This window comes from Oncorhynchus gorbuscha, linkage group LG10 (assembly GCF_021184085.1).
Source record: "Oncorhynchus gorbuscha isolate QuinsamMale2020 ecotype Even-year linkage group LG10, OgorEven_v1.0, whole genome shotgun sequence".
Classification (NCBI taxonomy): Eukaryota; Metazoa; Chordata; class Actinopteri; order Salmoniformes; family Salmonidae; genus Oncorhynchus; species Oncorhynchus gorbuscha.
Window position 1 is genome coordinate 89,099,095 of NC_060182.1, and position 21,137 is coordinate 89,120,231.

The window sequence follows — 21,137 nt, forward strand, 5'->3', positions numbered from 1 at the left end:
CAGGATGGGAGAGGTACAGACAGGAGGGGAGAGGTACAGACAGGATGGGAGAGGTACAGACAGGACGGGAGAGGTACAGACAGGAGGGGAGAGGTACAGACAGGAGGGGAGAGGTACAGACAGAAGGGGAGAGGTACAGACAGGATGGGAGAGGTACAGACAGGAGGGGAGAGGTACAGACAGGATGGGAGAGGTACAGACAGGACCGGAGAGGTACAGACAGGATCAGAGAGGTACAGACAGGACCGGAGAGGTACAGATAGGATGGGAGAGGTACAGACAGGACCGGAGAGGTACAGACAGGACCAGAGAGGTACAGACAGGACCGGAGAGGTACAGACAGGACCAGAGAGGTACAGACAGGACCGGAGAGGTACAGACAGGACCAGAGAGGTACACAGAGGACCAGAGAGGTACAGACAGGACCAGAGAGGTACACAGAGGACCAGAGAGGTACAGACAGGACCAGAGAGGTACACAGAGGACCAGAGAGGTACAGACAGGACCAGAGAGGTACACAGAGGACCAGAGAGGTACAGACAGGACCAGAGAGGTACACAGAGGACCAGAGAGGTACAGACAGGACCAGAGAGGTACACAGAGGACCAGAGAGGTACAGACAGGACCAGAGAGGTACACAGAGGACCAGAGAGGTACAGACAGGACCAGAGAGGTACACAGAGGACCAGACAGGTACAGACAGGACCAGAGAGGTACACAGAGGACCAGAGAGGTACAGACAGGACCAGAGAGGTACACAGAGGACCAGAGAGGTACAGACAGGACCAGAGAGGTTAGTAAGTGGGAATGTACTTGAAAAGTGAAATGATCTAACTAGAAATAAATTATCGCCCATTATCATTGTGGTCTCTCTGTCTGTCAAATTGCATACAATATGAGTTTGTTGATGAACCATTTATAAGAACCCAAGGTCAGTGAGAAGTTTTCCTACAGAGTAATTGAGACATTAGTTTCTCTCTGAGTCCCAAATGTCACCTGACCGCAATATGCAGTAGTCCACTACTTTTGACCAGAGCCCTGTGGGCCCATGGTTAAGAGTAGTGCACTCTATAGGGAATAGTGAGACATTTGAGACCGACCGCCTGTGGGCCAAACATAGTGAGTGGTAGGCCCAGTGGGGGCTATATTAATACCCTGGTGTTGTTAAGTCTGGACAGTAAGGCCAAGGGTCAATTCATCCTTCTCAATGGCCATGGGTGTCATGTTTTGTCTTATATTGTCTTGTCATTTTGCTTTCCCTTCTGTTCGTTTCCCCCTGCTGGTCTTATTAGGTTCGTTCCCTTTTTTCTCTCTCCCTCCCTCTCTCTCCTCTCTCTATCGTTCCGTTCCTGCTCCAAGCTGTTCCTATTCTCCTACTCAATCATCTAGTCTTTTCACACCTGTTCCCTATCTTGCCCTCTGATTAGAGTCCCTATTTCTCCCCTTGTTTTCCGTTTCTGTCCTGTCGGATCCTTGTATTATGTTCGCCGTGCTGTGTCTTTGTCTCGCCCTGTCGTGTCTTGTTTCCCTCAGATGCTGCGTGTGAGCAGGTGTCTGAGTCTGCTACGGTCGGTGCCTTCCCGAGGCAACCTACAGTTAATGGTCGAGTCTCCAGTCTGTCCTCGTCACTACGAGTGGAATTAAGTTTTTTATGTTTTGTTTTCTGCTCTGATTGTCCAGGAGTATTGCCTATTTCCTTTACTGGAATAAAGACTCTGTTTTCGCCAAGTCGCTTTTGGGTCCTCATTCACCTGCATAACAATGGGACCAGTACTCCTTTTGCCCACAACACGGATCCGAGCACAACCCTCAACACGGATCTGAACACAACCCTGTCACACCTTATCATCCAACCCCTCTTTATAGTTTCAGTAGCCGGCTACTAAACATTTCCACTGTAATAATCACACATTCTTCAGTCACAGAAAACCACAGGGTTGCTGCCTACTGGAACCCAGAACCAAATCTCTGTTTGGGGAAAGTGTCATCTTGGAACCCAGAACCAAATTTCTGTTTGGGGAAAGTGTCATCTTGGAACCCAGAACCAAATCTCTGTTTGGGGAAAGTGTCATCTTGGAACCCAGAACCAAATCTCTGTTTGGGGAAGGTGTCATCTTGGAACCCAGAACCAAATCTTGTGTGGATTGGCCAGCTACCAATTTGACATTTATGTTAAGAGTCTTGTCACACAAGACTAAGGAATGAGTTTGCTAAAGAAGAATGGCTTTTAATAATGTAATAATATATACCATTTAGCAGATGCTTTTATCCAAAGTGACTTACAGCATACGTGCATACAGGCATTTGGTGAATGTAGCAGGGTTTGTGATGAGAATGATGTTCATTGGCTACAGCTCAGTGTTCAACACCATAGTCCCCTCCAAACTCATCACCCTGCTTGGGACCCTGGGACTGACACCCTCCTTCTGCAACTGGATCCTGAACTTCCTGACGGACAGACCCCAGGTGGTGAGGGTAGGCAACAACACCTCCGCCACGCTGACCCTCAGGGGTGTGTGCTTAGTCCCCTCCTGTACTCCCTGTTCACCAACAACTGAGTGGCCGCGCACGACTCCAACACTGATGACACGATGTTGGTAGGCCTGATCACTGACGGCAATAAGAAAGCCTACAGGGAGGTCAGAGACATTGTGTATTTCTAGGACAACAACCTCTCCCTCAATGTCAGTAAGACCAAGGAGTTGATCATGGACTACAGGTGAAAGAGGGGAGAGCACGACCTTATCCACATCGACGGGGTTGTAGTGGAGCGGGTTGAGAGCTTCAAGTTCCTTGGCGTCAACATCACTAAGATCTTAACATGGTCCACACACACCCACACAGTCGTGAAGAGGGCACGGCAGCGCCACTTCCCCCTCAGGAGGCAGAAAATAATGGGCATGGGCCTCATATCCTCAAAAGCAGCTTGACTGGCTGCATCACAGCTTGGTATGGCAAATGCACCACACTTGACTGCAAAGCACTACAGAGGATGGTGCGGACAGCCCAGTACATCACATGGGCCGAGCTTCCTGCCATCCAGGACCTATATATCAGGCGGTGTCAGAGGAAGGCCCTAAAAACTCTGCTACCGTCTGGAAAATGGTACCGGAGCATCGGCTCTTGGATCAACAGGCTCCATGACAGCTTCTACCCCCAAGCCATAAGACTGCTAAATAACCAGACTGTTAGATAGTCAATTAATGGTACCCAAACAATCTGCACTGACTCTATCTTGCACTGACCGTACGCACACTCACTAGACTATACACTGAGTGTGCCAAGCATTAGGAACACATTCTTACTGAAGAGTTGCACCCCCCCCCACATTGATCTGGTACTCAATGTATATAGCTCCACATTGATCTGGTACTCTCTGTATATAGCTCTACATTGATGTGGTACTGGTACTCTCTGTATATAGCTCCACATTGATCTGGTACTCTCTGTATATAGCTCCACATTGATCTGGTACTCTCTGTATATAGCTCTACATTGATCTGGTACTGGTACTCCCTGTATATAGCTCCACATTGATCTGGTACTGGTACTCCCTGTATATAGCTCCACATTGATCTGGTACTCCCTGTATATAGCTCCACATTGATCTGGTACTGGTACTCCCTGTATATAGCTCCACATTGATCTGGTACTGGTACTCCCTGTATATAGCTCCACATTGATCTGGTACTCCCTGTATATAGCTCCACATTGATCTGGTACTGGTACTCCCTGTATATAGCTCCACATTGATCTGGTACTCTCTGTATATAGCTCTACATTGATCTGGTACTGGTACTCCCTGTATATAGCTCCACATTGATCTGGTACTGGTACTCCCTGTATATAGCTCCACATTGATCTGGTACTCCCTGTATATAGCTCCACATTGATCTGGTACTGGTACTCCCTGTATATAGCTCCACATTGATCTGGTACTGGTACTCCCTGCATATAGCTCCACATTGATCTGGTACTGGTACTCCCTGTATATAGCTCCACATTGATCTGGTACTCCCTGTATATAGCTCCACATTGATCTGGTACTGGTACTCCCTGTATATAGCTCCACATTGATCTGGTACTGGTACTCCCTGCATATAGCTCCACATTGATCTGGTACTGGTACTCCCTGTATATAGCTCCACATTGATCTGGTACTCCCTGTATATAGCTCCACATTGATCTGGTACTGGTACTCCCTGTATATAGCTCCACATTGATCTGGTACTGGTACTCCTTGCATATAGCTCCACATTGATCTGGTACTGGTACTCCCTGTATATAGCTCCACATTGATCTGGTACTCCCTGTATATAGCTCCACATTGATCTGGTACTGGTACTCCCTGTATATAGCTCCACATTGATCTGGTACTGGTACTCCCTGTATATAGCTCCACATTGATCTGGTACTGGTACTCCCTGTAAATAACTCCACATTGATCTGGTACTCCCTGTATATAGCTCCACATTGATCTGGTACTGGTACTCCCTGTATATAGCTCCACATTGATCTGGTACTGGTACTCCCTGTATATAGCTCCACATTGATCTGGTACTCCCTGCATATAGCTCCACATTGACCTGGTGCTCTCAGTATATAGCTCCACATTGATCTGGTACTGGTACTCCCTGTATATAGCTCCACATTGATCTGGTACTGGTACTCCCTGTATATAGCTCCACATTGATCTGGTACTGGTGCTCCCTGTATATAGCTCCACATTGATCTGGTACTGGTGCTCCCTGTATATAGCTCCACATTGATCTGGTACTGGTGCTCCCTGTATATAGCTCCACATTGATCTGGTACTGGTACTCCCTGTATATAGCTCCACATTGATCTGGTACTGGTGCTCCCTGTATATAGCTCCACATTGATCTGGTACTCCCTGTATATAGCTCCACATTGATCTGGTACTGGTACTTCCTGTATATAGCTCCACATTGATCTGGTACTGGTGCTCCCTGTATATAGCTCCACATTGATCTGGTACTGGTACTCCCTGTATATAGCTCCACATTGATCTGGTACTGGTGCTCCCTGTATATAGCTCCATTCTTGTGTGTTGTATTTTATTACTATTTGTAGCCCTTTCCTGTAGTCAAATTACCTTATGGACTCATGGGTGGAATGTATATTTTTCATAATTTCATAAATAGTAAACATTATTTGAAAAACAAACCTCAGAATATCTGGTGTTTCTATGTCAACCCGTTTTGCTATATTTCATTCTTCTGTGATGTATATAAAGTGTAATATTGGGATGCAAACTAAAAATGGAATATATTTCAACTCTATATCTGACATGGTACAGGTGCCTTCTTTTTTAAAGCCCATAACCATGTGTGTGAGGTGTATACTCTTGTTTCAAAGTAGATTTGTTAAAAACTACCAAGAAACACTCTGTGTGACCCTGATTTAGCCCACTGCAGTAAAAAGTTCAACTGTGCGTCTTTGGGAAGGCCTTGTAAGCAAGCATTGATGGTAAGGTCTACACCTGTTGTATTCAAATGGTATTTTTTTTGTGTTGCGTGCGTCATGGTCATCAATCTCCAGTTACTTCTTAAGTGACTCATTTAGCTGTGGAATAATGTACCAAGCCAGCCAGTACATCACGTTTGTCTGACTGATAGACTTATAGGTCTGCCCTCATAATCTTCATGTTTCCTTGACACGGTTGTTTTTCTGACGTCCTTCTAGGCATCAGATGATACACATATTATGTTCATAAACACCATACGCAACAACCATTTGGATGTCGTCACAAGGAACTACATCAACATCACGTTCGTCTGCCGTTACCCGATAAACTACATGGTCCAGCAGCCCAATGGGGAAAACGTAATCAGAGTTGATGTCAAGTAAGATATCTAGCTAAGGTTGAGAAAAAAAATCACATTTGGTAATAGATTTACATTACGAGTTCACTAACACATAATTTACGATTGTTCACACAGTCTCAATTGACCAAAGCATCTTATCTAAAAGAGGACGTTTATGTTCTATATGATGACCATATATATATGGTGATCCAACCACCTTTAAGATCTCTGTTGGACGATTCTAACGTCCACTTAAGTCAAATTTTTCACTTAAGTCATTTGTGTCAAAAATGTGACTTTAGTGGGAATTAGGATTCTCCCTCTAACTGTAACTCGAGCACTGCACCTATACATCTATACTATTCTCTCCAGGACCATCACTCTGAACACAGAAGATGGGAACTTCTCTGTGTCCATGCTGCTTTATAAAGACGAAGACTTTGAGGACAAGTGGACCACTGTGCCCTCCCTGACCCTGGACGACAACATCTACGTTAAAGTGTTGATGGTAAAGATCACCATGTGATTATCTTTCTGTTTGATTCAGTGTCATGCACTGTATCTGTTATCTGTTGCATAATTGCAACCACACTCTGCACCATCAGACGGTCTTCTTAGGCATGGTGTTGTTGAAATATGAAATCAGAGCTGATCATGTAAAGATAACTAGCCTAACTAAATATCTGCTGGTTACTGGAAGTACCAACAAATGTGGTACCTAATTTGAATGATTCATAACAGACCCTATAATCTGTAGAAGCTTACTGTGTCTGAGCCGTTTGTGCTTCTTGCTGGATAAAGATAAGCACCTTTTAGTGAATGTTGAGCTGAATGACCAGTCTTTGGCCCTGGCCATAGACAGAGCATGCGTTCCAAATGGCATCCCATTCCCTATATAGTGCATGACTTTTGACCAGGGCACATCGGGCACTACATAGGGAATAGGGTACCATTTGGGATATAACCCCAGTCTTTGGCCCTGACCATACACATGCAGTACTTGTCAAGTAGGGCGTCACCGGCAGGTAGCTTAGTGGTTACGAGACTTTGGGCTAGTAACCGAATGGTCGCTGGTTCGAATCCCTGAGCAGCCTAGGTAAAAATCTGTTGTTGTGCCTTTGAGCAAGGAACTTAACCCTAATTGCTCCTGTAAGTCACTCTGGATAAGAGCGTCTACTAAATTACTCAAATGTAAAATGAATATTATATTGACACTAGACCTTGTGGGCAGCTAATCAACTACTCAGTCTGTGACAGGCTAAACAGTAATGTGAGTGCTGCTCCTCTTGATCCTCTCTACTCTCTGTTGTTATCACTTCTCTGACCCCCTGCCTCTCTGTTGTTATCACTGGTCTGACCCCCTGCCTCTCTGCTGTTATCACAGTATGCTATCACCTCTCTGACCCCCTGCCTCTCTGTTGTTATCACTGTTCTGACCCCTGCCTCTCTGTTGTTATTACAGGCTGTTATCACTGCTCTGACCCCCTGCCTCTATCACTTATCTGACCCCCTGCCTCTATCACTGCTCTGACCACCTGCCTCTATCACTGCTCTGACCTCCTGCCTCTATCACTGCTCTGACCCCCTGCCTCTATCACTTATCTGACCCCCTGCCTCTATCACTGCTCTGACCACCTGCCTCTATCACTGCTCTGACCTCCTGCCTCTATCACTGCTCTGACCCCCTGCCTCTATCACTGCTCTGACCTCCTGCCTCTATCACTTCTCTGACCCCCTGCCTCTATCACTGCTCTGACCTCCTGCCTCTATCACTGCTCTGACCTCCTGCCTCTATCACAGCTCCGACCCCCTGCCTCTATCACTGTTCTGACCCCCTGCCTCTCTGTTGTTATTACAGGCTGTTATCACTGTTCTGACCCCCTGCCTCTCTGTTGTTATCACTGTTCTGACCCCCTGCCTCTCTGTTGTTATCACTGTTCTGACCCCCTGCCTCTCTGTTGTTATTACAGGCTGTTATCACTGCTCTGACCCCCTGCCTCTATCACTTATCTGACCCCCTGCCTCTATCACTGCTCTGACCACCTGCCTCTATCACTGCTCTGACCTCCTGCCTCTATCACAGCTCTGACCCCTGCCTCTATCACTGTTCTGACCCCCTGCCTCTCTGTTGTTATTACAGGCTGTTATCACTGTTCTGACCCCCTGCCTCTCTGTTGTTATCACAGGCTGTTATCACTGTTCTGACCCCCTGCCTCTCTGTTGTTATTACAGGCTGTTATCACTGTTCTGACCCCCTGCCTCTCTGTTGTTATCACAGGCTGTTATCACTGTTCTGACCCTCTGCCTCTCTGTTGTTATCACAGGCTGTTATCACTGTTCTGACCCCCTGCCTCTCTGTTGTTATCACTGTTCTGACCCCCTGCCTCTCTGTTGTTATCACAGGCTGTTATCACTTCTCTGACCCCCTGCCTCTATCACCTATCTGACCCCCTGCCTCTATCACTGCTCTGACAACCTGCCTCTATCACTGCTCTGACCTCCTGCCTCTATCACAGCTCTGACCCCCTGCCTCTATCACTGTTCTGACCCCCTGCCTCTATCACTTATCTGACCCCCTGCCTCTATCACTGCTCTGACCACCTGCCTCTATCACTGCTCTGACCTCCTGCCTCTATCACAGTTCTGACCCCCTGCCTCTCTGTTGTTATTACAGGCTGTTATCACTGTTCTGACCCCCTGCCTCTCTGTTGTTATCACAGGCTGTTATCACTGTTCTGAACCCCTGCCTCTCTGTTGTTATCACAGGCTGTTATCACTGTTCTGACCCCCTGCCTCTCTGATGTTATCACAGGCTGTTATCACTGTTCTGACCCCCTGCCTCTCTGTTGTTATCACAGGCTGTTATCACTGTTCTGACCCCCTGCCTCTCTGTTGTTATCACAGGCTGTTATCACTGTTCTGACCCCCTGCCTCTCTGTTGTTATCACAGGCTGTTATCACTGTTCTGACCCCCTGCCTCTCTGTTGTTATCACAGGCTGTTATCACTGTTCTGACCCCCTGCCTCTCTGTTGTTATCACAGGCTGTTATCACTGTTCTGACCCCCTGCCTCTCTGTTGTTATCACAGGCTGTTATCACTGTTCTGACCCCCTGCCTCTCTGTTGTTATCACAGGCTGGTATCACAGTTCTGACCCCCTGCCTCTCTGTTGTTATTACAGGCTGTTATCACTGTTCTGAGCCCCTGCCTCTCTGTTGTTATCACTGTTCTGACCCCCTGGCTCTCTGTTGTTATCCCTGTTCTGACCCCCTGCTTCTGCTGTTTTCACAGTCTGCTATCACTTCTCTGACCCCCTGCCTCTGCTGTTATCACAGTCTGCTATCACTGTTCTGACCCCCTGTCTCTATCACTGCTCTGACCCCCTGCCTCTATCACTGCTCTGACCCCCTGCCTCTATCACTGCTCTGCATACTAACTACAACTTGGACTAGTTCTCTCGCTCTCTATTTCTCCCCACAGTATCTCTATCCTCACTCAATTCAATTCAATGCAAAGGGCTTTATTGGCATGGCAAACATGTTTATATTGCCAAAGGAAGTGAAATAGATAATACACTGATGAAATTATCAGAAATTAACAGTAAACCTTACACTCACAAAATGTTCAAAAGAATAGAGACATTTCAAATGCTATGGCCATGTACAGTGTTTTAACAATGTGCAAATAGTTGAAGTATAAACGGGGGCAGACATTTTGATCAAGAGAGACCTTAAGAAAATATGTACATTTTCTCTAACACTAAGCATACAAATATGTATTTTACAATAATAAGGAAAGTGAAATCGTACACTTTTGTTATTTTATCGTTTGATTGTGCTGTATTTAGAAAGCATATCAGTCATTTCCAACTTATTCATGCAGTTTTGTTGAATAAGAAATCCATCACGTTTTCATATTTGTAGCATATTTGTACTGTGTACTTGAGCTTGTGTCCTTAAAAGTGACAACACCTCAGCAATGTATAACTATTTTTTACCAGAAAGGTGAGATTTGAACCTTTCTTTGAGTATGCCAAGTTACTAGTTATTGTTTATGGCCCTCTCATGATAAAGAATTACTTTTGGGGATTACATAGATGACATTTAACTGGTATCCACCCATCTACACTGGATTTAACAATGAGGGATCATAGCCTTCACCTGGATTCGCCTGGTCAGTCTATGACATGGAAAGAGTAGGTGTTCTTAATAAACCAATTACTGTAGTAGGCACATTTGGGTAGTCTTGACACAACATTTGAACAGATATGCAATGGTTCATTGGATCAGTCTAAAACTTTGCACATACACTGCTGACATCTAGTGCCTGGGCTGGAATAATACAATGTGGCCTTTCTCTAGCATTTCAAAGATGATGGTACAACAAAAATATGGATGTTTTTTATTTGTATTATCTTTTACCAGATCTAATGTGTTATATTCTCCTACATTAATTTCACATTGCCGCAAACTTCAAAGTGTTTCCTTTCAAATGGTATCAAGAATGTGCATATCCTTGCTTCAGGTCCTGAGCGAAAAAAAAAAAAAAAGGTTGGATCCTTTTGAATACTCAGTGTAGTTTGTATTTACAATGGTGTTTGTACTTCACTGGTTGCCCTTTTCATGTAGCAACAGCTCACACATCTTGCTACTGTGATGGCATGCTATGGTATTTCACCTAATATACAGTCGTGACCAAAAGTTGAGAATGACACAAATATTAATTTTCCCAAAGTCCGCTGCCTCAGTTTGTATGATGGCAATTTGCATATACTCCAGAATGTTATGAAGAGTGATCAGATGAATTGCAATAAATTGCAAAGTCCCTATTTGCCATGCAAACTAACTGAATCCCCCAAAAAACATTTCCACTGCATTTCAGCCCTGCCACAAAAGAACCAGCTGACATTATGTCAGTGATTCTCTCGTTAACATAGGTGTGAGTGTTGACGAGGACAAGGCTGGAGATCACTCTGTCATGCTGACAGAGTTCGAATAACAGACTGGAAGCTTCAAAATGAGGGTGGTGCTTGGAATCATTGTTCTTCCTCTGTCAACCATGGTTACCTGCAAGGAAACACGTGCCATCATCATTAATTTGCACAAAACGGGCTTCACAGGCAAGGACATTGCTGCCAGTAAGAGTGCACCTAAATTAACCATTTATCGGATCATCAAGAACTTCAAGGAGAGCTGTTCAATTGTTGTGAAGAAGGCTTCAGGGCGCCCAAGAAAGTCCAGCAAGCGCCAGGACCGTCTCCTAAAGTTGATTCAACTGCGGGATCGGGGCACCACCAGTACAGAGCTTGCTCAGGAATGGCAGCAGGCAGGTCTGAGTGCATCTGCACGCATAGTGAGGCAAAGACTTTTGGAGGATGGCCTGGTGTCAAGAAGGGCAGCAAAGAAGCCACTTCTCTCCAGGAAAAACATCAGGGACAGACTGATATTCTGCAACGGGTACAGGGATTGGACTGCTGAGGACTGGGGTAAAGTCATTTTCTCTGATGAATCCCCTTTCCGATTGTTTGGGGAATCCAGAGAAAAGCTTGTTTAGAGAAGACAAGGTGAGCGCTACCATCAGTCCTGTGTCATGCTAACAGTAAAGCATCCTGAGACCATTCATGTGTGGGGTTGCTTCACAGCCAAGGGAGTGGGCTCACTCACAATTTTGCCTAAGAACGCAGCCATGAATAAAGAATGGTAGCAACATCTCCCAACCATCCAGGAACAGTTTGGTGACGAACAACGCCTTTTCCAGCATGATGGAGCACCTTGCCATAAGGCAAAAGTGATACTTAGTAGCTCGGGGAACAAACATTGATATTTTGGGCCCATTGTAACGGCGTTCTTCGTTTGTTGAAAGAGAGTCGGACCGAAATGCAGCGTGGTTGTTACTCATGTTCTTTAATGAATGAATCGCGATACATGAAATAACTTATACAAAACAAAACAACAAACGGAACGTGAAAACTAATTACAGCCTATCTGGTGAACACTACACAGAGACAGGAACAATCACCCACGAAATACACAGTGAACCCCGGCTACCTAAATACGGTTCCCAGTCAGAGACAACGAGAATCACCTGACTCTGATTGAGAACCGCCTCAGGCAGCCAAGCCTATGCAACACCCCTACTCAGCCGCAATCCCAATAACTACAAAACCCCAATACGAAATACCCCAAAATAAACCCATGTCACACCCTGGCCTGACCAAATATATAATGAAACACAAAACACTATGACCAAGGCGTGACAGAACCTCCCCCCACTAAGGTGCGGACTCCCGGACGCACCTCAAAACCATAGGGAGGGTCCGGGTGGGCGTCTGTCCATGGTGGCGGTTCCGGCTCGGGACGTGGACACCACTCCATAAATGTCATAGTTCCTCCCCTTCGCGTCCTGGGATAATCCACCCTCGCCGCCGACCATGGCCTAATAGTCCTCTCCCAGAACCCCACTGAACTGAGGAGCAGCTCGTGACTGAGGGGCAGCTCGGGACTGAGGGGCAGCTCGGGACTGAGGCAGCTCGGGACTGAGGGGAAGCTCGGGACTGAGGGGCAGCTCAGGACTGAGGGGCAGCTCGGGACTGAGGGGAAGCTCGGGACTGAGGGGCAGCTCGGGACTGAGGGGCAGCCCGGAACTGAGGGGAAGCCCAGTACAGAGAAAGCCCAGCACTGAGAGCAAGCCCAGTACTGAGAGGAAGCCCAGTACTGAGATGAAGCTCAGGCAGGTAGTAGGCTCCGGTAGATCCTGGCTGGCTGGCGGATCTGGAAGATTCTGGTTGACTAGCAGATCTGGAAGATTCTGGTTGACTGGCAGATCTAGAAGATCATGGCTGACTGGCGGATCTAGCTGCTCTATGCAGACTGACAGCTCTGGCTGCTCCATGCAGACTGGCAGCTCCTTGCAGACTGACAGCTCCTTGCAGACCGGCAGCTCCTTGCAGACTGGCAGCTCCTTGCAGACTGGCAGCTCCTTGCAGACTGACAGCTCCTTGCAGACTGACAGCTCTGGCTGCTTCATGCAGACTGACAGCACTGGCTGCTTCATACAGACTGACAGCTCTGGCTGCTTCATGCAGACTGGCAGCTCTGGCTGCTTCATGCAGACTGACTGCTCTGGCTGCTTCATACAGACTGACAGCTCTGACTGCTCCATGCAGGCTGACTGCTCTGACTGCTCCATGCAGGCTGGCAGCACCTTGCAGACTGGCAGCTCCTTGCAGACTAGCAGCTCTTTGCAGACTGGCAGCTCCTTGCAGACTGGCAGCTCCTTGCAGACTGACAGCTCTGGCTGCTCCATGCAGACTGACAGCTCCTTGCAGACTGACAGCTCCTTGCAGACTGACAGCTCCTTGCAGACTGGCAGCTCCTTGCAGACTGACAGCTCCTTGCAGACTGACAGCTCCTTGCAGACTGACAGCTCTGGCTGCTCCATGCAGACTGGCAGCTCAGGCTGCTCCGAACAGGCAGGAGGCTCGGCAGCGCTGTAGAGGAGGAAGGCTCTAGAAGCGCTGAACAGGCGGGAGACTCCGGGAGCGCAGGAGAGTATCTGCTAAATGACTTAAATGTAAATGTAAATAGCATAACACAGTGCCTGTCCGGTCTCTCTAGCCCCCCGGTAAGCACAGGGAGTTTGCGCAGGTCTCCTACCTGGCATAGCCATACACCCTGTAAGCCCCCCCCGAATAATTATTTTGGGCTGACTCTCAGGCTTCCATCCGCGTCGCCGTGCTGCCTCCTCATACCAGCTCCTCTCCTCTTTCCCGCCTCCAGTTCTTCCTTGGGACGGCGATATTCTCCAGGCTGAGCCCAGGGTCCTTTTCCGTCTAATATCTCCTCCCAAGTCCAGAAGTCCTTAGATCGCTGCTCCTCACGATTAACAGGGAGAGTTGGCTCAGGTCTGACTCCTGACTCTGCCACTCTCTCCCTGAGCCCTCCCCCAATACATTTTTGGGGGTGACTTTCGGGTTTCTTTCTGCGCTGCCATGTCTTTCGACTCCATTCTCCTATAGCCCTCTTCGCACTGCTCCAGCGAATCCCAGGCGGGCTCCGGCACTCTCTCTGGGTCGACCGCCCACCTGTCTATTTCTTCCCACGTAGTATACTCCATACCTCTGCTGTCCATAACGTCCTCCCTTCACTGCTCCAGCTGCCTGTTACCACGCCACTCGGTCCGTGTGTGGTGGGTGATTCTGTAACGGCGTTCTTCGTTTGTTGAAAGAGAGTCGGACCGAAATGCAGCATGGTTGTTACTCATGTTCTTTAATGAATGAATCGCGATACATGAAAAATAACTTATACAAAACAAAACAACAAACGGAACGTGAAAACTAATTACAGCCTATCTGGTGAACACTACACAGAGACAGGAACAATCACCCACGAAATACACAGTGAACCCCGGCTACCTAAATACGGTTCCCAGTCAGAGACAACGAGAATCACCTGACTCTGATTGAGAACCGCCTCAGGCAGCCAAGCCTATGCAACACCCCTACTCAGCCGCAATCCCAATAACTACAAAACCCCAATACGAAATACCCCAAAATGAACCCATGTCACACCCTGGCCTGACCAAATATATAACGAAACACAAAACACTATGACCAAGGCGTGACACTCATGGCCAGGAAACTCCCCAGACCTTAATCCCATTGAGAACTTGTGGTCAATCCTCAAGTGGCGGGTGGACAAACAAAAACCCACAAATTCTGACAAACTCCAAGCATTGATTACCGGTATGCAAGAATGGGCTGCCATCAGTCAGGATGTGGCCCAGAAGTTAATTGACTGCATGCCAGTGCGGATTGCAGAGGCCTTGAAAAAGAAGGGTCAACACTGCAAATATTGACTCTTTGCATCAACTTCATGTAATTGTCAATAAAAGCCTTTGACACTTGTAAAATGCTTGTAATTATACTTGTCAGATGTTACTATTCCATAGTAACATCTGACAAAAATATCTAAAGACACTGAAGCAGCTAACTTGGTGGAAATTAATATTTCTGTCATTCTCTATACTTTTGGCCACAACTGTACATTTTATTTTTCAAATTCTTTGTGGGTCTGTGTAATCTGAGGGAAATATGTCTGTCTAATATGGTCGTACATTTGGCTAGGAGTGGACACATAGCCTGTCTTCTCTTGAGAGACATCGACCTCTCTCAATAAGGATATGCTCACTGAGTCTGTACATATTAAAATCCTTCCTTAATTTTGGGTCAGTCACGGTAGTCAGGTATTTTTCCACTGTGTATTCTCTGTTTAGGGACAAATAGCATTCCAGTTTGCTTTGTTTTTTGGTTAGTTCTTTCCAATGTGTCAAGTAATTATCTTTAAGTTTTCTCAGGATTTGGTTGAGTCTAATTATGTCGCTGTTCTAGGGCTCCGTGGGGTCTGTTTGTGTTTGTAAACAGAGCCCTAGGACCAGCTTGCTGATGGGAATCTTCTCCAGGTTCATCTCTCTGTAGGTGATGGCTTTGTTATGAAAGGTTTGGGAATACTTCTTTTTAGGTGGTTGTAGAATTTAACGGTTATTTTCTGGATTTTGATAATTAGCGGGTTTTGTCCTAATTCTGCTCTGCATGCATTTTTGGTGTTTTACTCTCTATCTGTTGTCCTGGTCAAAATATTGAATGACTGAGTCACCTCTTTGTGTGTGTGTGTGTCACTGACTGCAGTCCTGGTTTGTCTCGCTCTCACTTAGATACCGGCTCATCTTTTGCTGCGTGTGGAGAGATGCTGGGCTACCCCAACCAACGACCCGTATAGCAACATCCAGTACACCTTCATCAAGGACAGGTCTGTTCAAAGGGAAGTTAAACATTATATCACTGTGTATTATAAGCCCCTCTCACCACATCTCGCTTTATATTTCATTCTGTTTGATAGAATTCATAAATATGTTATGGAGGCCTATCTAAATGTACATTTTTGTAGTGTCACATTTTCAACCACACTTGACACCAGCACACAATCCTCTGGGAATGGTGTTGTTGAAATATGAAATAAGAGCTGCTGAATTGCTTAGACAAGAGACCTGGGGGTGACAACTTCAGACCCCCGACACATGACCCTGTCTGAGGCCATATAGATTTCAGACCCCTGTCACGTGGACCAGGCCCTGTCTGATGCCGCGTTCATGTCATGTCGGAAACCCCAACATTTCCGACTTGCTTACCTGTGGTAGAAAAATGATATCAGAGTTTCCCACTTGGGAAGTATCAGACTCAACCAATAGGAAGTTCTATGCAAATAACTTACGTTCATTTTAAATCTGAGGCCCCAAGTTTTTGACATGACGTGAACACTGCATCAGCCATATGCATTTCAGCTCAGCAACGGTGCATGTCATTGACATGTACTGTTAGCAACAGCAAGGCAAAGACTTGCACAAGGACTTTTGTTCACCACTTCTGAGGAGAAAACACTTTGGAGGATCTGTCTTGTCATTCCAAGAATACTAATGTTAATGTGTTTGCATTCCCATTATGAAAGACAGATATGTCACAATAGCAAAGTGCTCTGCTCTTACATTGGCATGTGTTCAATCAAAACAAGTGACTAGATTATACACCAGTTTTTTTTGTACCAGATGTTGGAATAGTTTACTAGGAATTATAGGGAAATCCATTAAAATCCTGAGTTTTATTAACCAACACATTCTAAAATGTATGATATCTTATTCAACGGTTGCACATGCTGCCTCTGATACTGGCTCTCTCTCTTTCTCTGTCTCTCTCTCTTTCTCTGGCTCTCTCTTTCTCTGGCTCTCTCTCTTTCTCTGGCTCTCTCTCTTATTATGGCTCTCTCTCTTTCTCTGGCTCTCTCTTTCTCTGGCTCTCTCTTTCTCTGGCTCTCTCTCTTTCTCTGGCTCTCTCTTATTATGGCTCTCTCTCTTTCTCTGTCTCTCTCTCTTTCTCTGGCTCTCTCTCTTTCTCTGGCTCTCTCTCTTTCTCTGGCTCTCTCTCTTTCTCTGACTCTCTCTTTCTCTGACTCTCTCTTTCTCTGGCTCTCTTTCTCTGACTCTCTCTCTTTCTCTGGCTCTCTTTCTCTGGCTCTCTCTCTTTCTCTGGCTCTCTCTCTTTCTCTGGCTCTCTTTCTCTGGCTCTCTTTCTCTGGCTCTCTCTCTTTCTCTGGCTCTCTCTCTTTCTCTGACTCTCTCTTTCTCTGACTCTCTCTTTCTCTGGCTCTCTCTCTTTCTCTGGCTCTCTCTCTTTCTCTGGCTCTCTTTCTCTGGCTCTCTTTCTCTGGCTCTCTCTCTTTCTCTGACTCTCTCTTTCTCTGGCTCTCTCTCTTTCTCTGGCTCTCTCTCTTTCTCTGGCTCTCTTTCTCTGGCTCTCTTTCTCTGACTCTCTCTCTTTCTCTGGCTCTCTTTCTCTGGCTCTCTCTCTTTCGCTGGCTCTCTCTCTTTCTCTGGCTCTCTCTCTTTCTCTGGCTCTCTCTCTTTCTCTGGCTCTCTCTCTTTCTCTGGCTCTCTCTCTTTCTCTGACTCTCTCTTTCTCTGGCTCTCTCTCTTTCTCTGGCTCTCTCTCTTTCTCTGACTCTCTCTTTCTCTGACTCTCTCTCCTTCTCTGGCTCTCTCTCTTTCTCTGACTCTCTCTCTTTCTCTGGCTCTATCTTTCTCTGACTCTCTCTCCTTCTCTGGCTCTCTCTCTTTCTCTGGCTCTCTCTCTTTCTCTGACTCTCTCTCCTTCTCTGGCTCTCTCTTTTTCTGTCTCTCTCTTTTTCTGGCTCTCTCTCTTTTTCTGTCTCTCTCTCTTTCTCTGGCTCTCTCTTTCTCTGGCTCTCTCTCTCTTTCTCTGACTCTCTCTCTTTCTCTGGCTCTCTCTCTTTCTCTGGCTCTCTCTTTTTCTGTTTCTCTCTTTTTCTGGCTCTCTCTTTCTCTGGCTCTCTCTCTTTCTCTGACTCTCTCTCTTTCTCTGGCTCTCTCTCTTTCTCTGGCTCTCTCTTTTTCTGTCTCTCTCTTTTTCTGGCTCTCTCTCTTTCTCTGGCTCTCTCTTTCTCTGGCTCTCTCTTTCTCTGGCTCTCTCTCTCTTTCTCTGACTCTCTCTCTTTCTCTGACTCTCTCTCTTTCTCTGGCTCTCTCTCTCTTTCTCTGACTCTCTCTCTTTCTCTGGCTCTCTCTCTCTTTCTCTGACTCTCTCTCTTTCTCTGGCTCTCTCTCTTTCTCTGGCTCTCTCTTTTTCTGTCTCTCTCTTTCTCTGGCTCTCTCTCTTTCTCTGGCTCTCTCTTTTTCTGTCTCTCTCTTTTTCTGTCTCTCTCTCTTTCTCTGGTTCTCTCTTTCTCTGTCTCTCTCTTTTTCTGGCTCCCTCTTTTTCTGGCTCTCTCTCTTTCTCTGGCTCTCTCTTTTTCTGTCTCTCTCTTTTTCTGGCTCTCTCTCTTTCTCTGGTTCTCTCTTTCTCTGTCTCTCTCTTTTTCTGGCTCCCTCTTTTTCTGGCTCTCTCTCTTTCTCTGGCTCTCTCTTTCTCTGGCTCTCTCTCTTTTTCTGGCTCTCTCTCTTTCTCTGGTTCTCTCTTTCTCTGTCTCTCTCTTTCTCTGGCTCTCTCTCTTTCTCTGGCTCTCTCTCTTTCTCTGGCTCTCTCTTTTTCTGTCTCTCTCTTTTTCTGTATCTCTCTTTCTCTGGCTCTCTCTTTTTCTGTCTCTCTCTTTCTGTCTCTCTCTATTTCTCTGTCTCTCTCTTTCTCTGGCTCTCTCTCTTTCTCTGTCTCTCTCTCTCTTTCTCTGTATCTCTCTCTTTTTCTGGCTCCCTTACTCTGACTCCCTCTCTCTCTGACTCCCTCTCTCTCTGACTCCCTCTCTCTCTGACTCCCTCTCTCTGGCTCTCTCTCTTTCTCTGGCTCTCTCTCGGTCTGTCTCAGCTGCCCCATTTTGTCAAACGAACCGTTGACAGTGCTGAAGAATGGACAGGGGCCAGAGGCTATGTTCAGGATACAAATGTTCAAGTTCGTGGGCAGCTCTTACAAGGATGTGTTTCTCCACTGCAATGTTCAGATCTGTCACAACACACTTGGGGTCTGTCAGCCTGTGAGTGATCCCTCCCCCTTTCTTCATAAAGATGATGCTCACTGGCTCATTTAAACCCTAGTTTTATAGCAAGGGCCTACTGCTGTCATAAAATAGACAACAAAACACACTTCTTTTATGTCTATTATTGCAATGAACTTTCATTTTGGAAAATGTAAAACAAATAGTAAATATGGTAATTAGACTGGGTAATAATATTATAATTAAACTATATATATTTGCTTGCTGTACCTTAATATGTCTCCCTAATTTATATCGTTGATTACTACCCTTCATTTAACAGAACTGTTCTGGTGAGGATAACAATGGGCGGATGAGAAGAGATGTCACTACGGCCCATACAGTATCTTATGGACCAATCAGGCGACGTCTGCCTGAGAGTGACCAACCCAGCCTGAGTAAGTCTCCCAATAAAGGCTCTTTATTTTCCATAAACAACATACTGTACAGTCGAGATAAAAATGTTGTATTAGAGTGAATCAGTGAGGTACACTACCGTTCAAAAGTTTAGGAGGACAAGTACATTAGAGTGTCTAGTTTGAGAAGCAGATGCCTCACAGGGTCTCAACTGGCTGTGTCATTAAAGGGTACCCGCAAAACACCCGTCTCAACATCAACAGTGAAGAGGCGACTCCGGTATGCTGGCCTTCCAGGCAGAGTTGCAAAGAAAAAGCCATATCTCAGACTGGCCAATAAAAATAAAAGATTAAGATGGGCAAAAGAACACAGACACTGGACAGAGGAACTCTGCCTAGAAGTCCAGCATCCCGGAGTCGCCTCTTCACTGTTGACGTTGAGACTGGTGTTTTGCGGGTACTATTTAATGAAACTGCCAGTTGAGGACTTGTGAGGCATCTGTTTCTCAAACTAGAAACGAATGTACTTGTCCCCTTGCTCAGTTGTGCACCGGGGCCTCCCATTCCTCTTTCTATTATGGCTAGAGACAGTTTGTGCTATTCTGTGAAGGGAGTCTTACAAAGCATTGTACGGGATGTTCAGTTTCTTGGCAATTTCTCACATGGAATAGCCTTAATTTGTCAGAACAAGAATAGACTGACGAGTTTCAGAAGAAAGGTCTTTGTTTCTGGCCATTTTGAGCCTGTAATCGAACCCACAAATGCTGATGCTCTAGATACTCAACTAGTCTAATGAAGGCCAGTTTTATTGCTTCTTTAAATCAGCACAACAGTTTTCAGCTGTGCTAACATAATTGAAAAAGTGTTTTCTAATGATCAATTAGCCTTTTAAAAAGGTAAACATGCCGTTGGAACAGCGTGCCATTGGAAAACAGGAGTGATGGTTTCTGATAATGGGCCTATGTAGATTTTCCATTAAAAAAATATGCTGTTTACAGCTACAATAATCATTTGCAATATTAACAATGTCTACACTGTATTTCTGATCAATTTTACGTTATTTTAATGGACAAAAATGTTTTGATTTTCTTTCAAAAACAAGGACATTTCTAAGTGACCCCAAACTTTTGATAGTGTATGTTGCAGATAGAAATGCCATAATAGAGTCAACGTGATTTCTTATTCTACACGCCAGAGAGGCTTGTTTGTCCTTCATAACATATTTCTATCTGAATGTTCCAAAATGTTGTGTCCTGCTCAACACACCCCAGCTCATTTATGTTTTCCGTTTTAAAATGTTTTGCTAAGCGGTTCCCTACTGAATACGTCCCTGCATGTGTCTGACTGATCTCTTGCCCTGCAGACTCTGGAGGTGTGCCCTCGGTGGAGACCTTTGTCCTGGGAGGCCTACTTGTGTTCCTGCTGCTGTTCACTGGAGTGTTTGGGAGGCTGTGGCTGCGAACCAGGCACTCCTACCCAACACAGGAGGCTCAGCTCACCTTGTCCAACATACACCACAACTCAGAGGTGGCCCGCTGATCTAACCCAGCAGTTCAAGCAATGAGAACTGATATGAACCGGTGCACGCAGACACATGCACACATAAACACAAATTACATTTCTGCATAAGGAAAGAGGAAAGTATGAATTGACTGTAGGTTGGGGTGTAAATAAAATCTCACTGTAGAAATTAGAGGGATTTTGAAGATGTAAATGAGAACATGTCTCTGCAAGGAGTGTTCTGTGTTGTTTTGTAGAGAAAAATAAAGGTATTTCAAAGAGCTGTTTATGGCGTTTAATTGTAATATTTCGGACCTTTTCAAGACAACATATTTTTAGTGAGATGTAATATCGTGAGGTTATTCCCCATCTATTTCAGGCGCACGTCTCCAGCCAAACTTTTCTACATGATGACGTAATCAA

At 45.8% G+C, this 21,137-nt stretch overlaps 1 protein-coding gene across 1 annotated transcript in view; it reads left to right on the forward strand.

Moving 5' to 3' along the window:
- LOC124045347 (pancreatic secretory granule membrane major glycoprotein GP2-like) overlaps positions 1-20,995 on the forward strand; it is a 27,728-nt gene extending 6,733 nt beyond the window's left edge. Inside the window, exons 4-9 of the mRNA XM_046364649.1 lie at positions 5,707-5,867; positions 6,201-6,336; positions 15,539-15,633; positions 18,693-18,858; positions 19,142-19,256; positions 20,578-20,995. Of these exons, the coding sequence (XP_046220605.1) occupies positions 5,707-5,867; positions 6,201-6,336; positions 15,539-15,633; positions 18,693-18,858; positions 19,142-19,256; positions 20,578-20,753 (849 nt within the window). The 3' untranslated portion in view covers positions 20,754-20,995. The remainder of the gene's footprint in view (positions 1-5,706; positions 5,868-6,200; positions 6,337-15,538; positions 15,634-18,692; positions 18,859-19,141; positions 19,257-20,577) is intronic.
- The last annotated feature ends 142 nt before the right edge of the window (positions 20,996-21,137 follow it).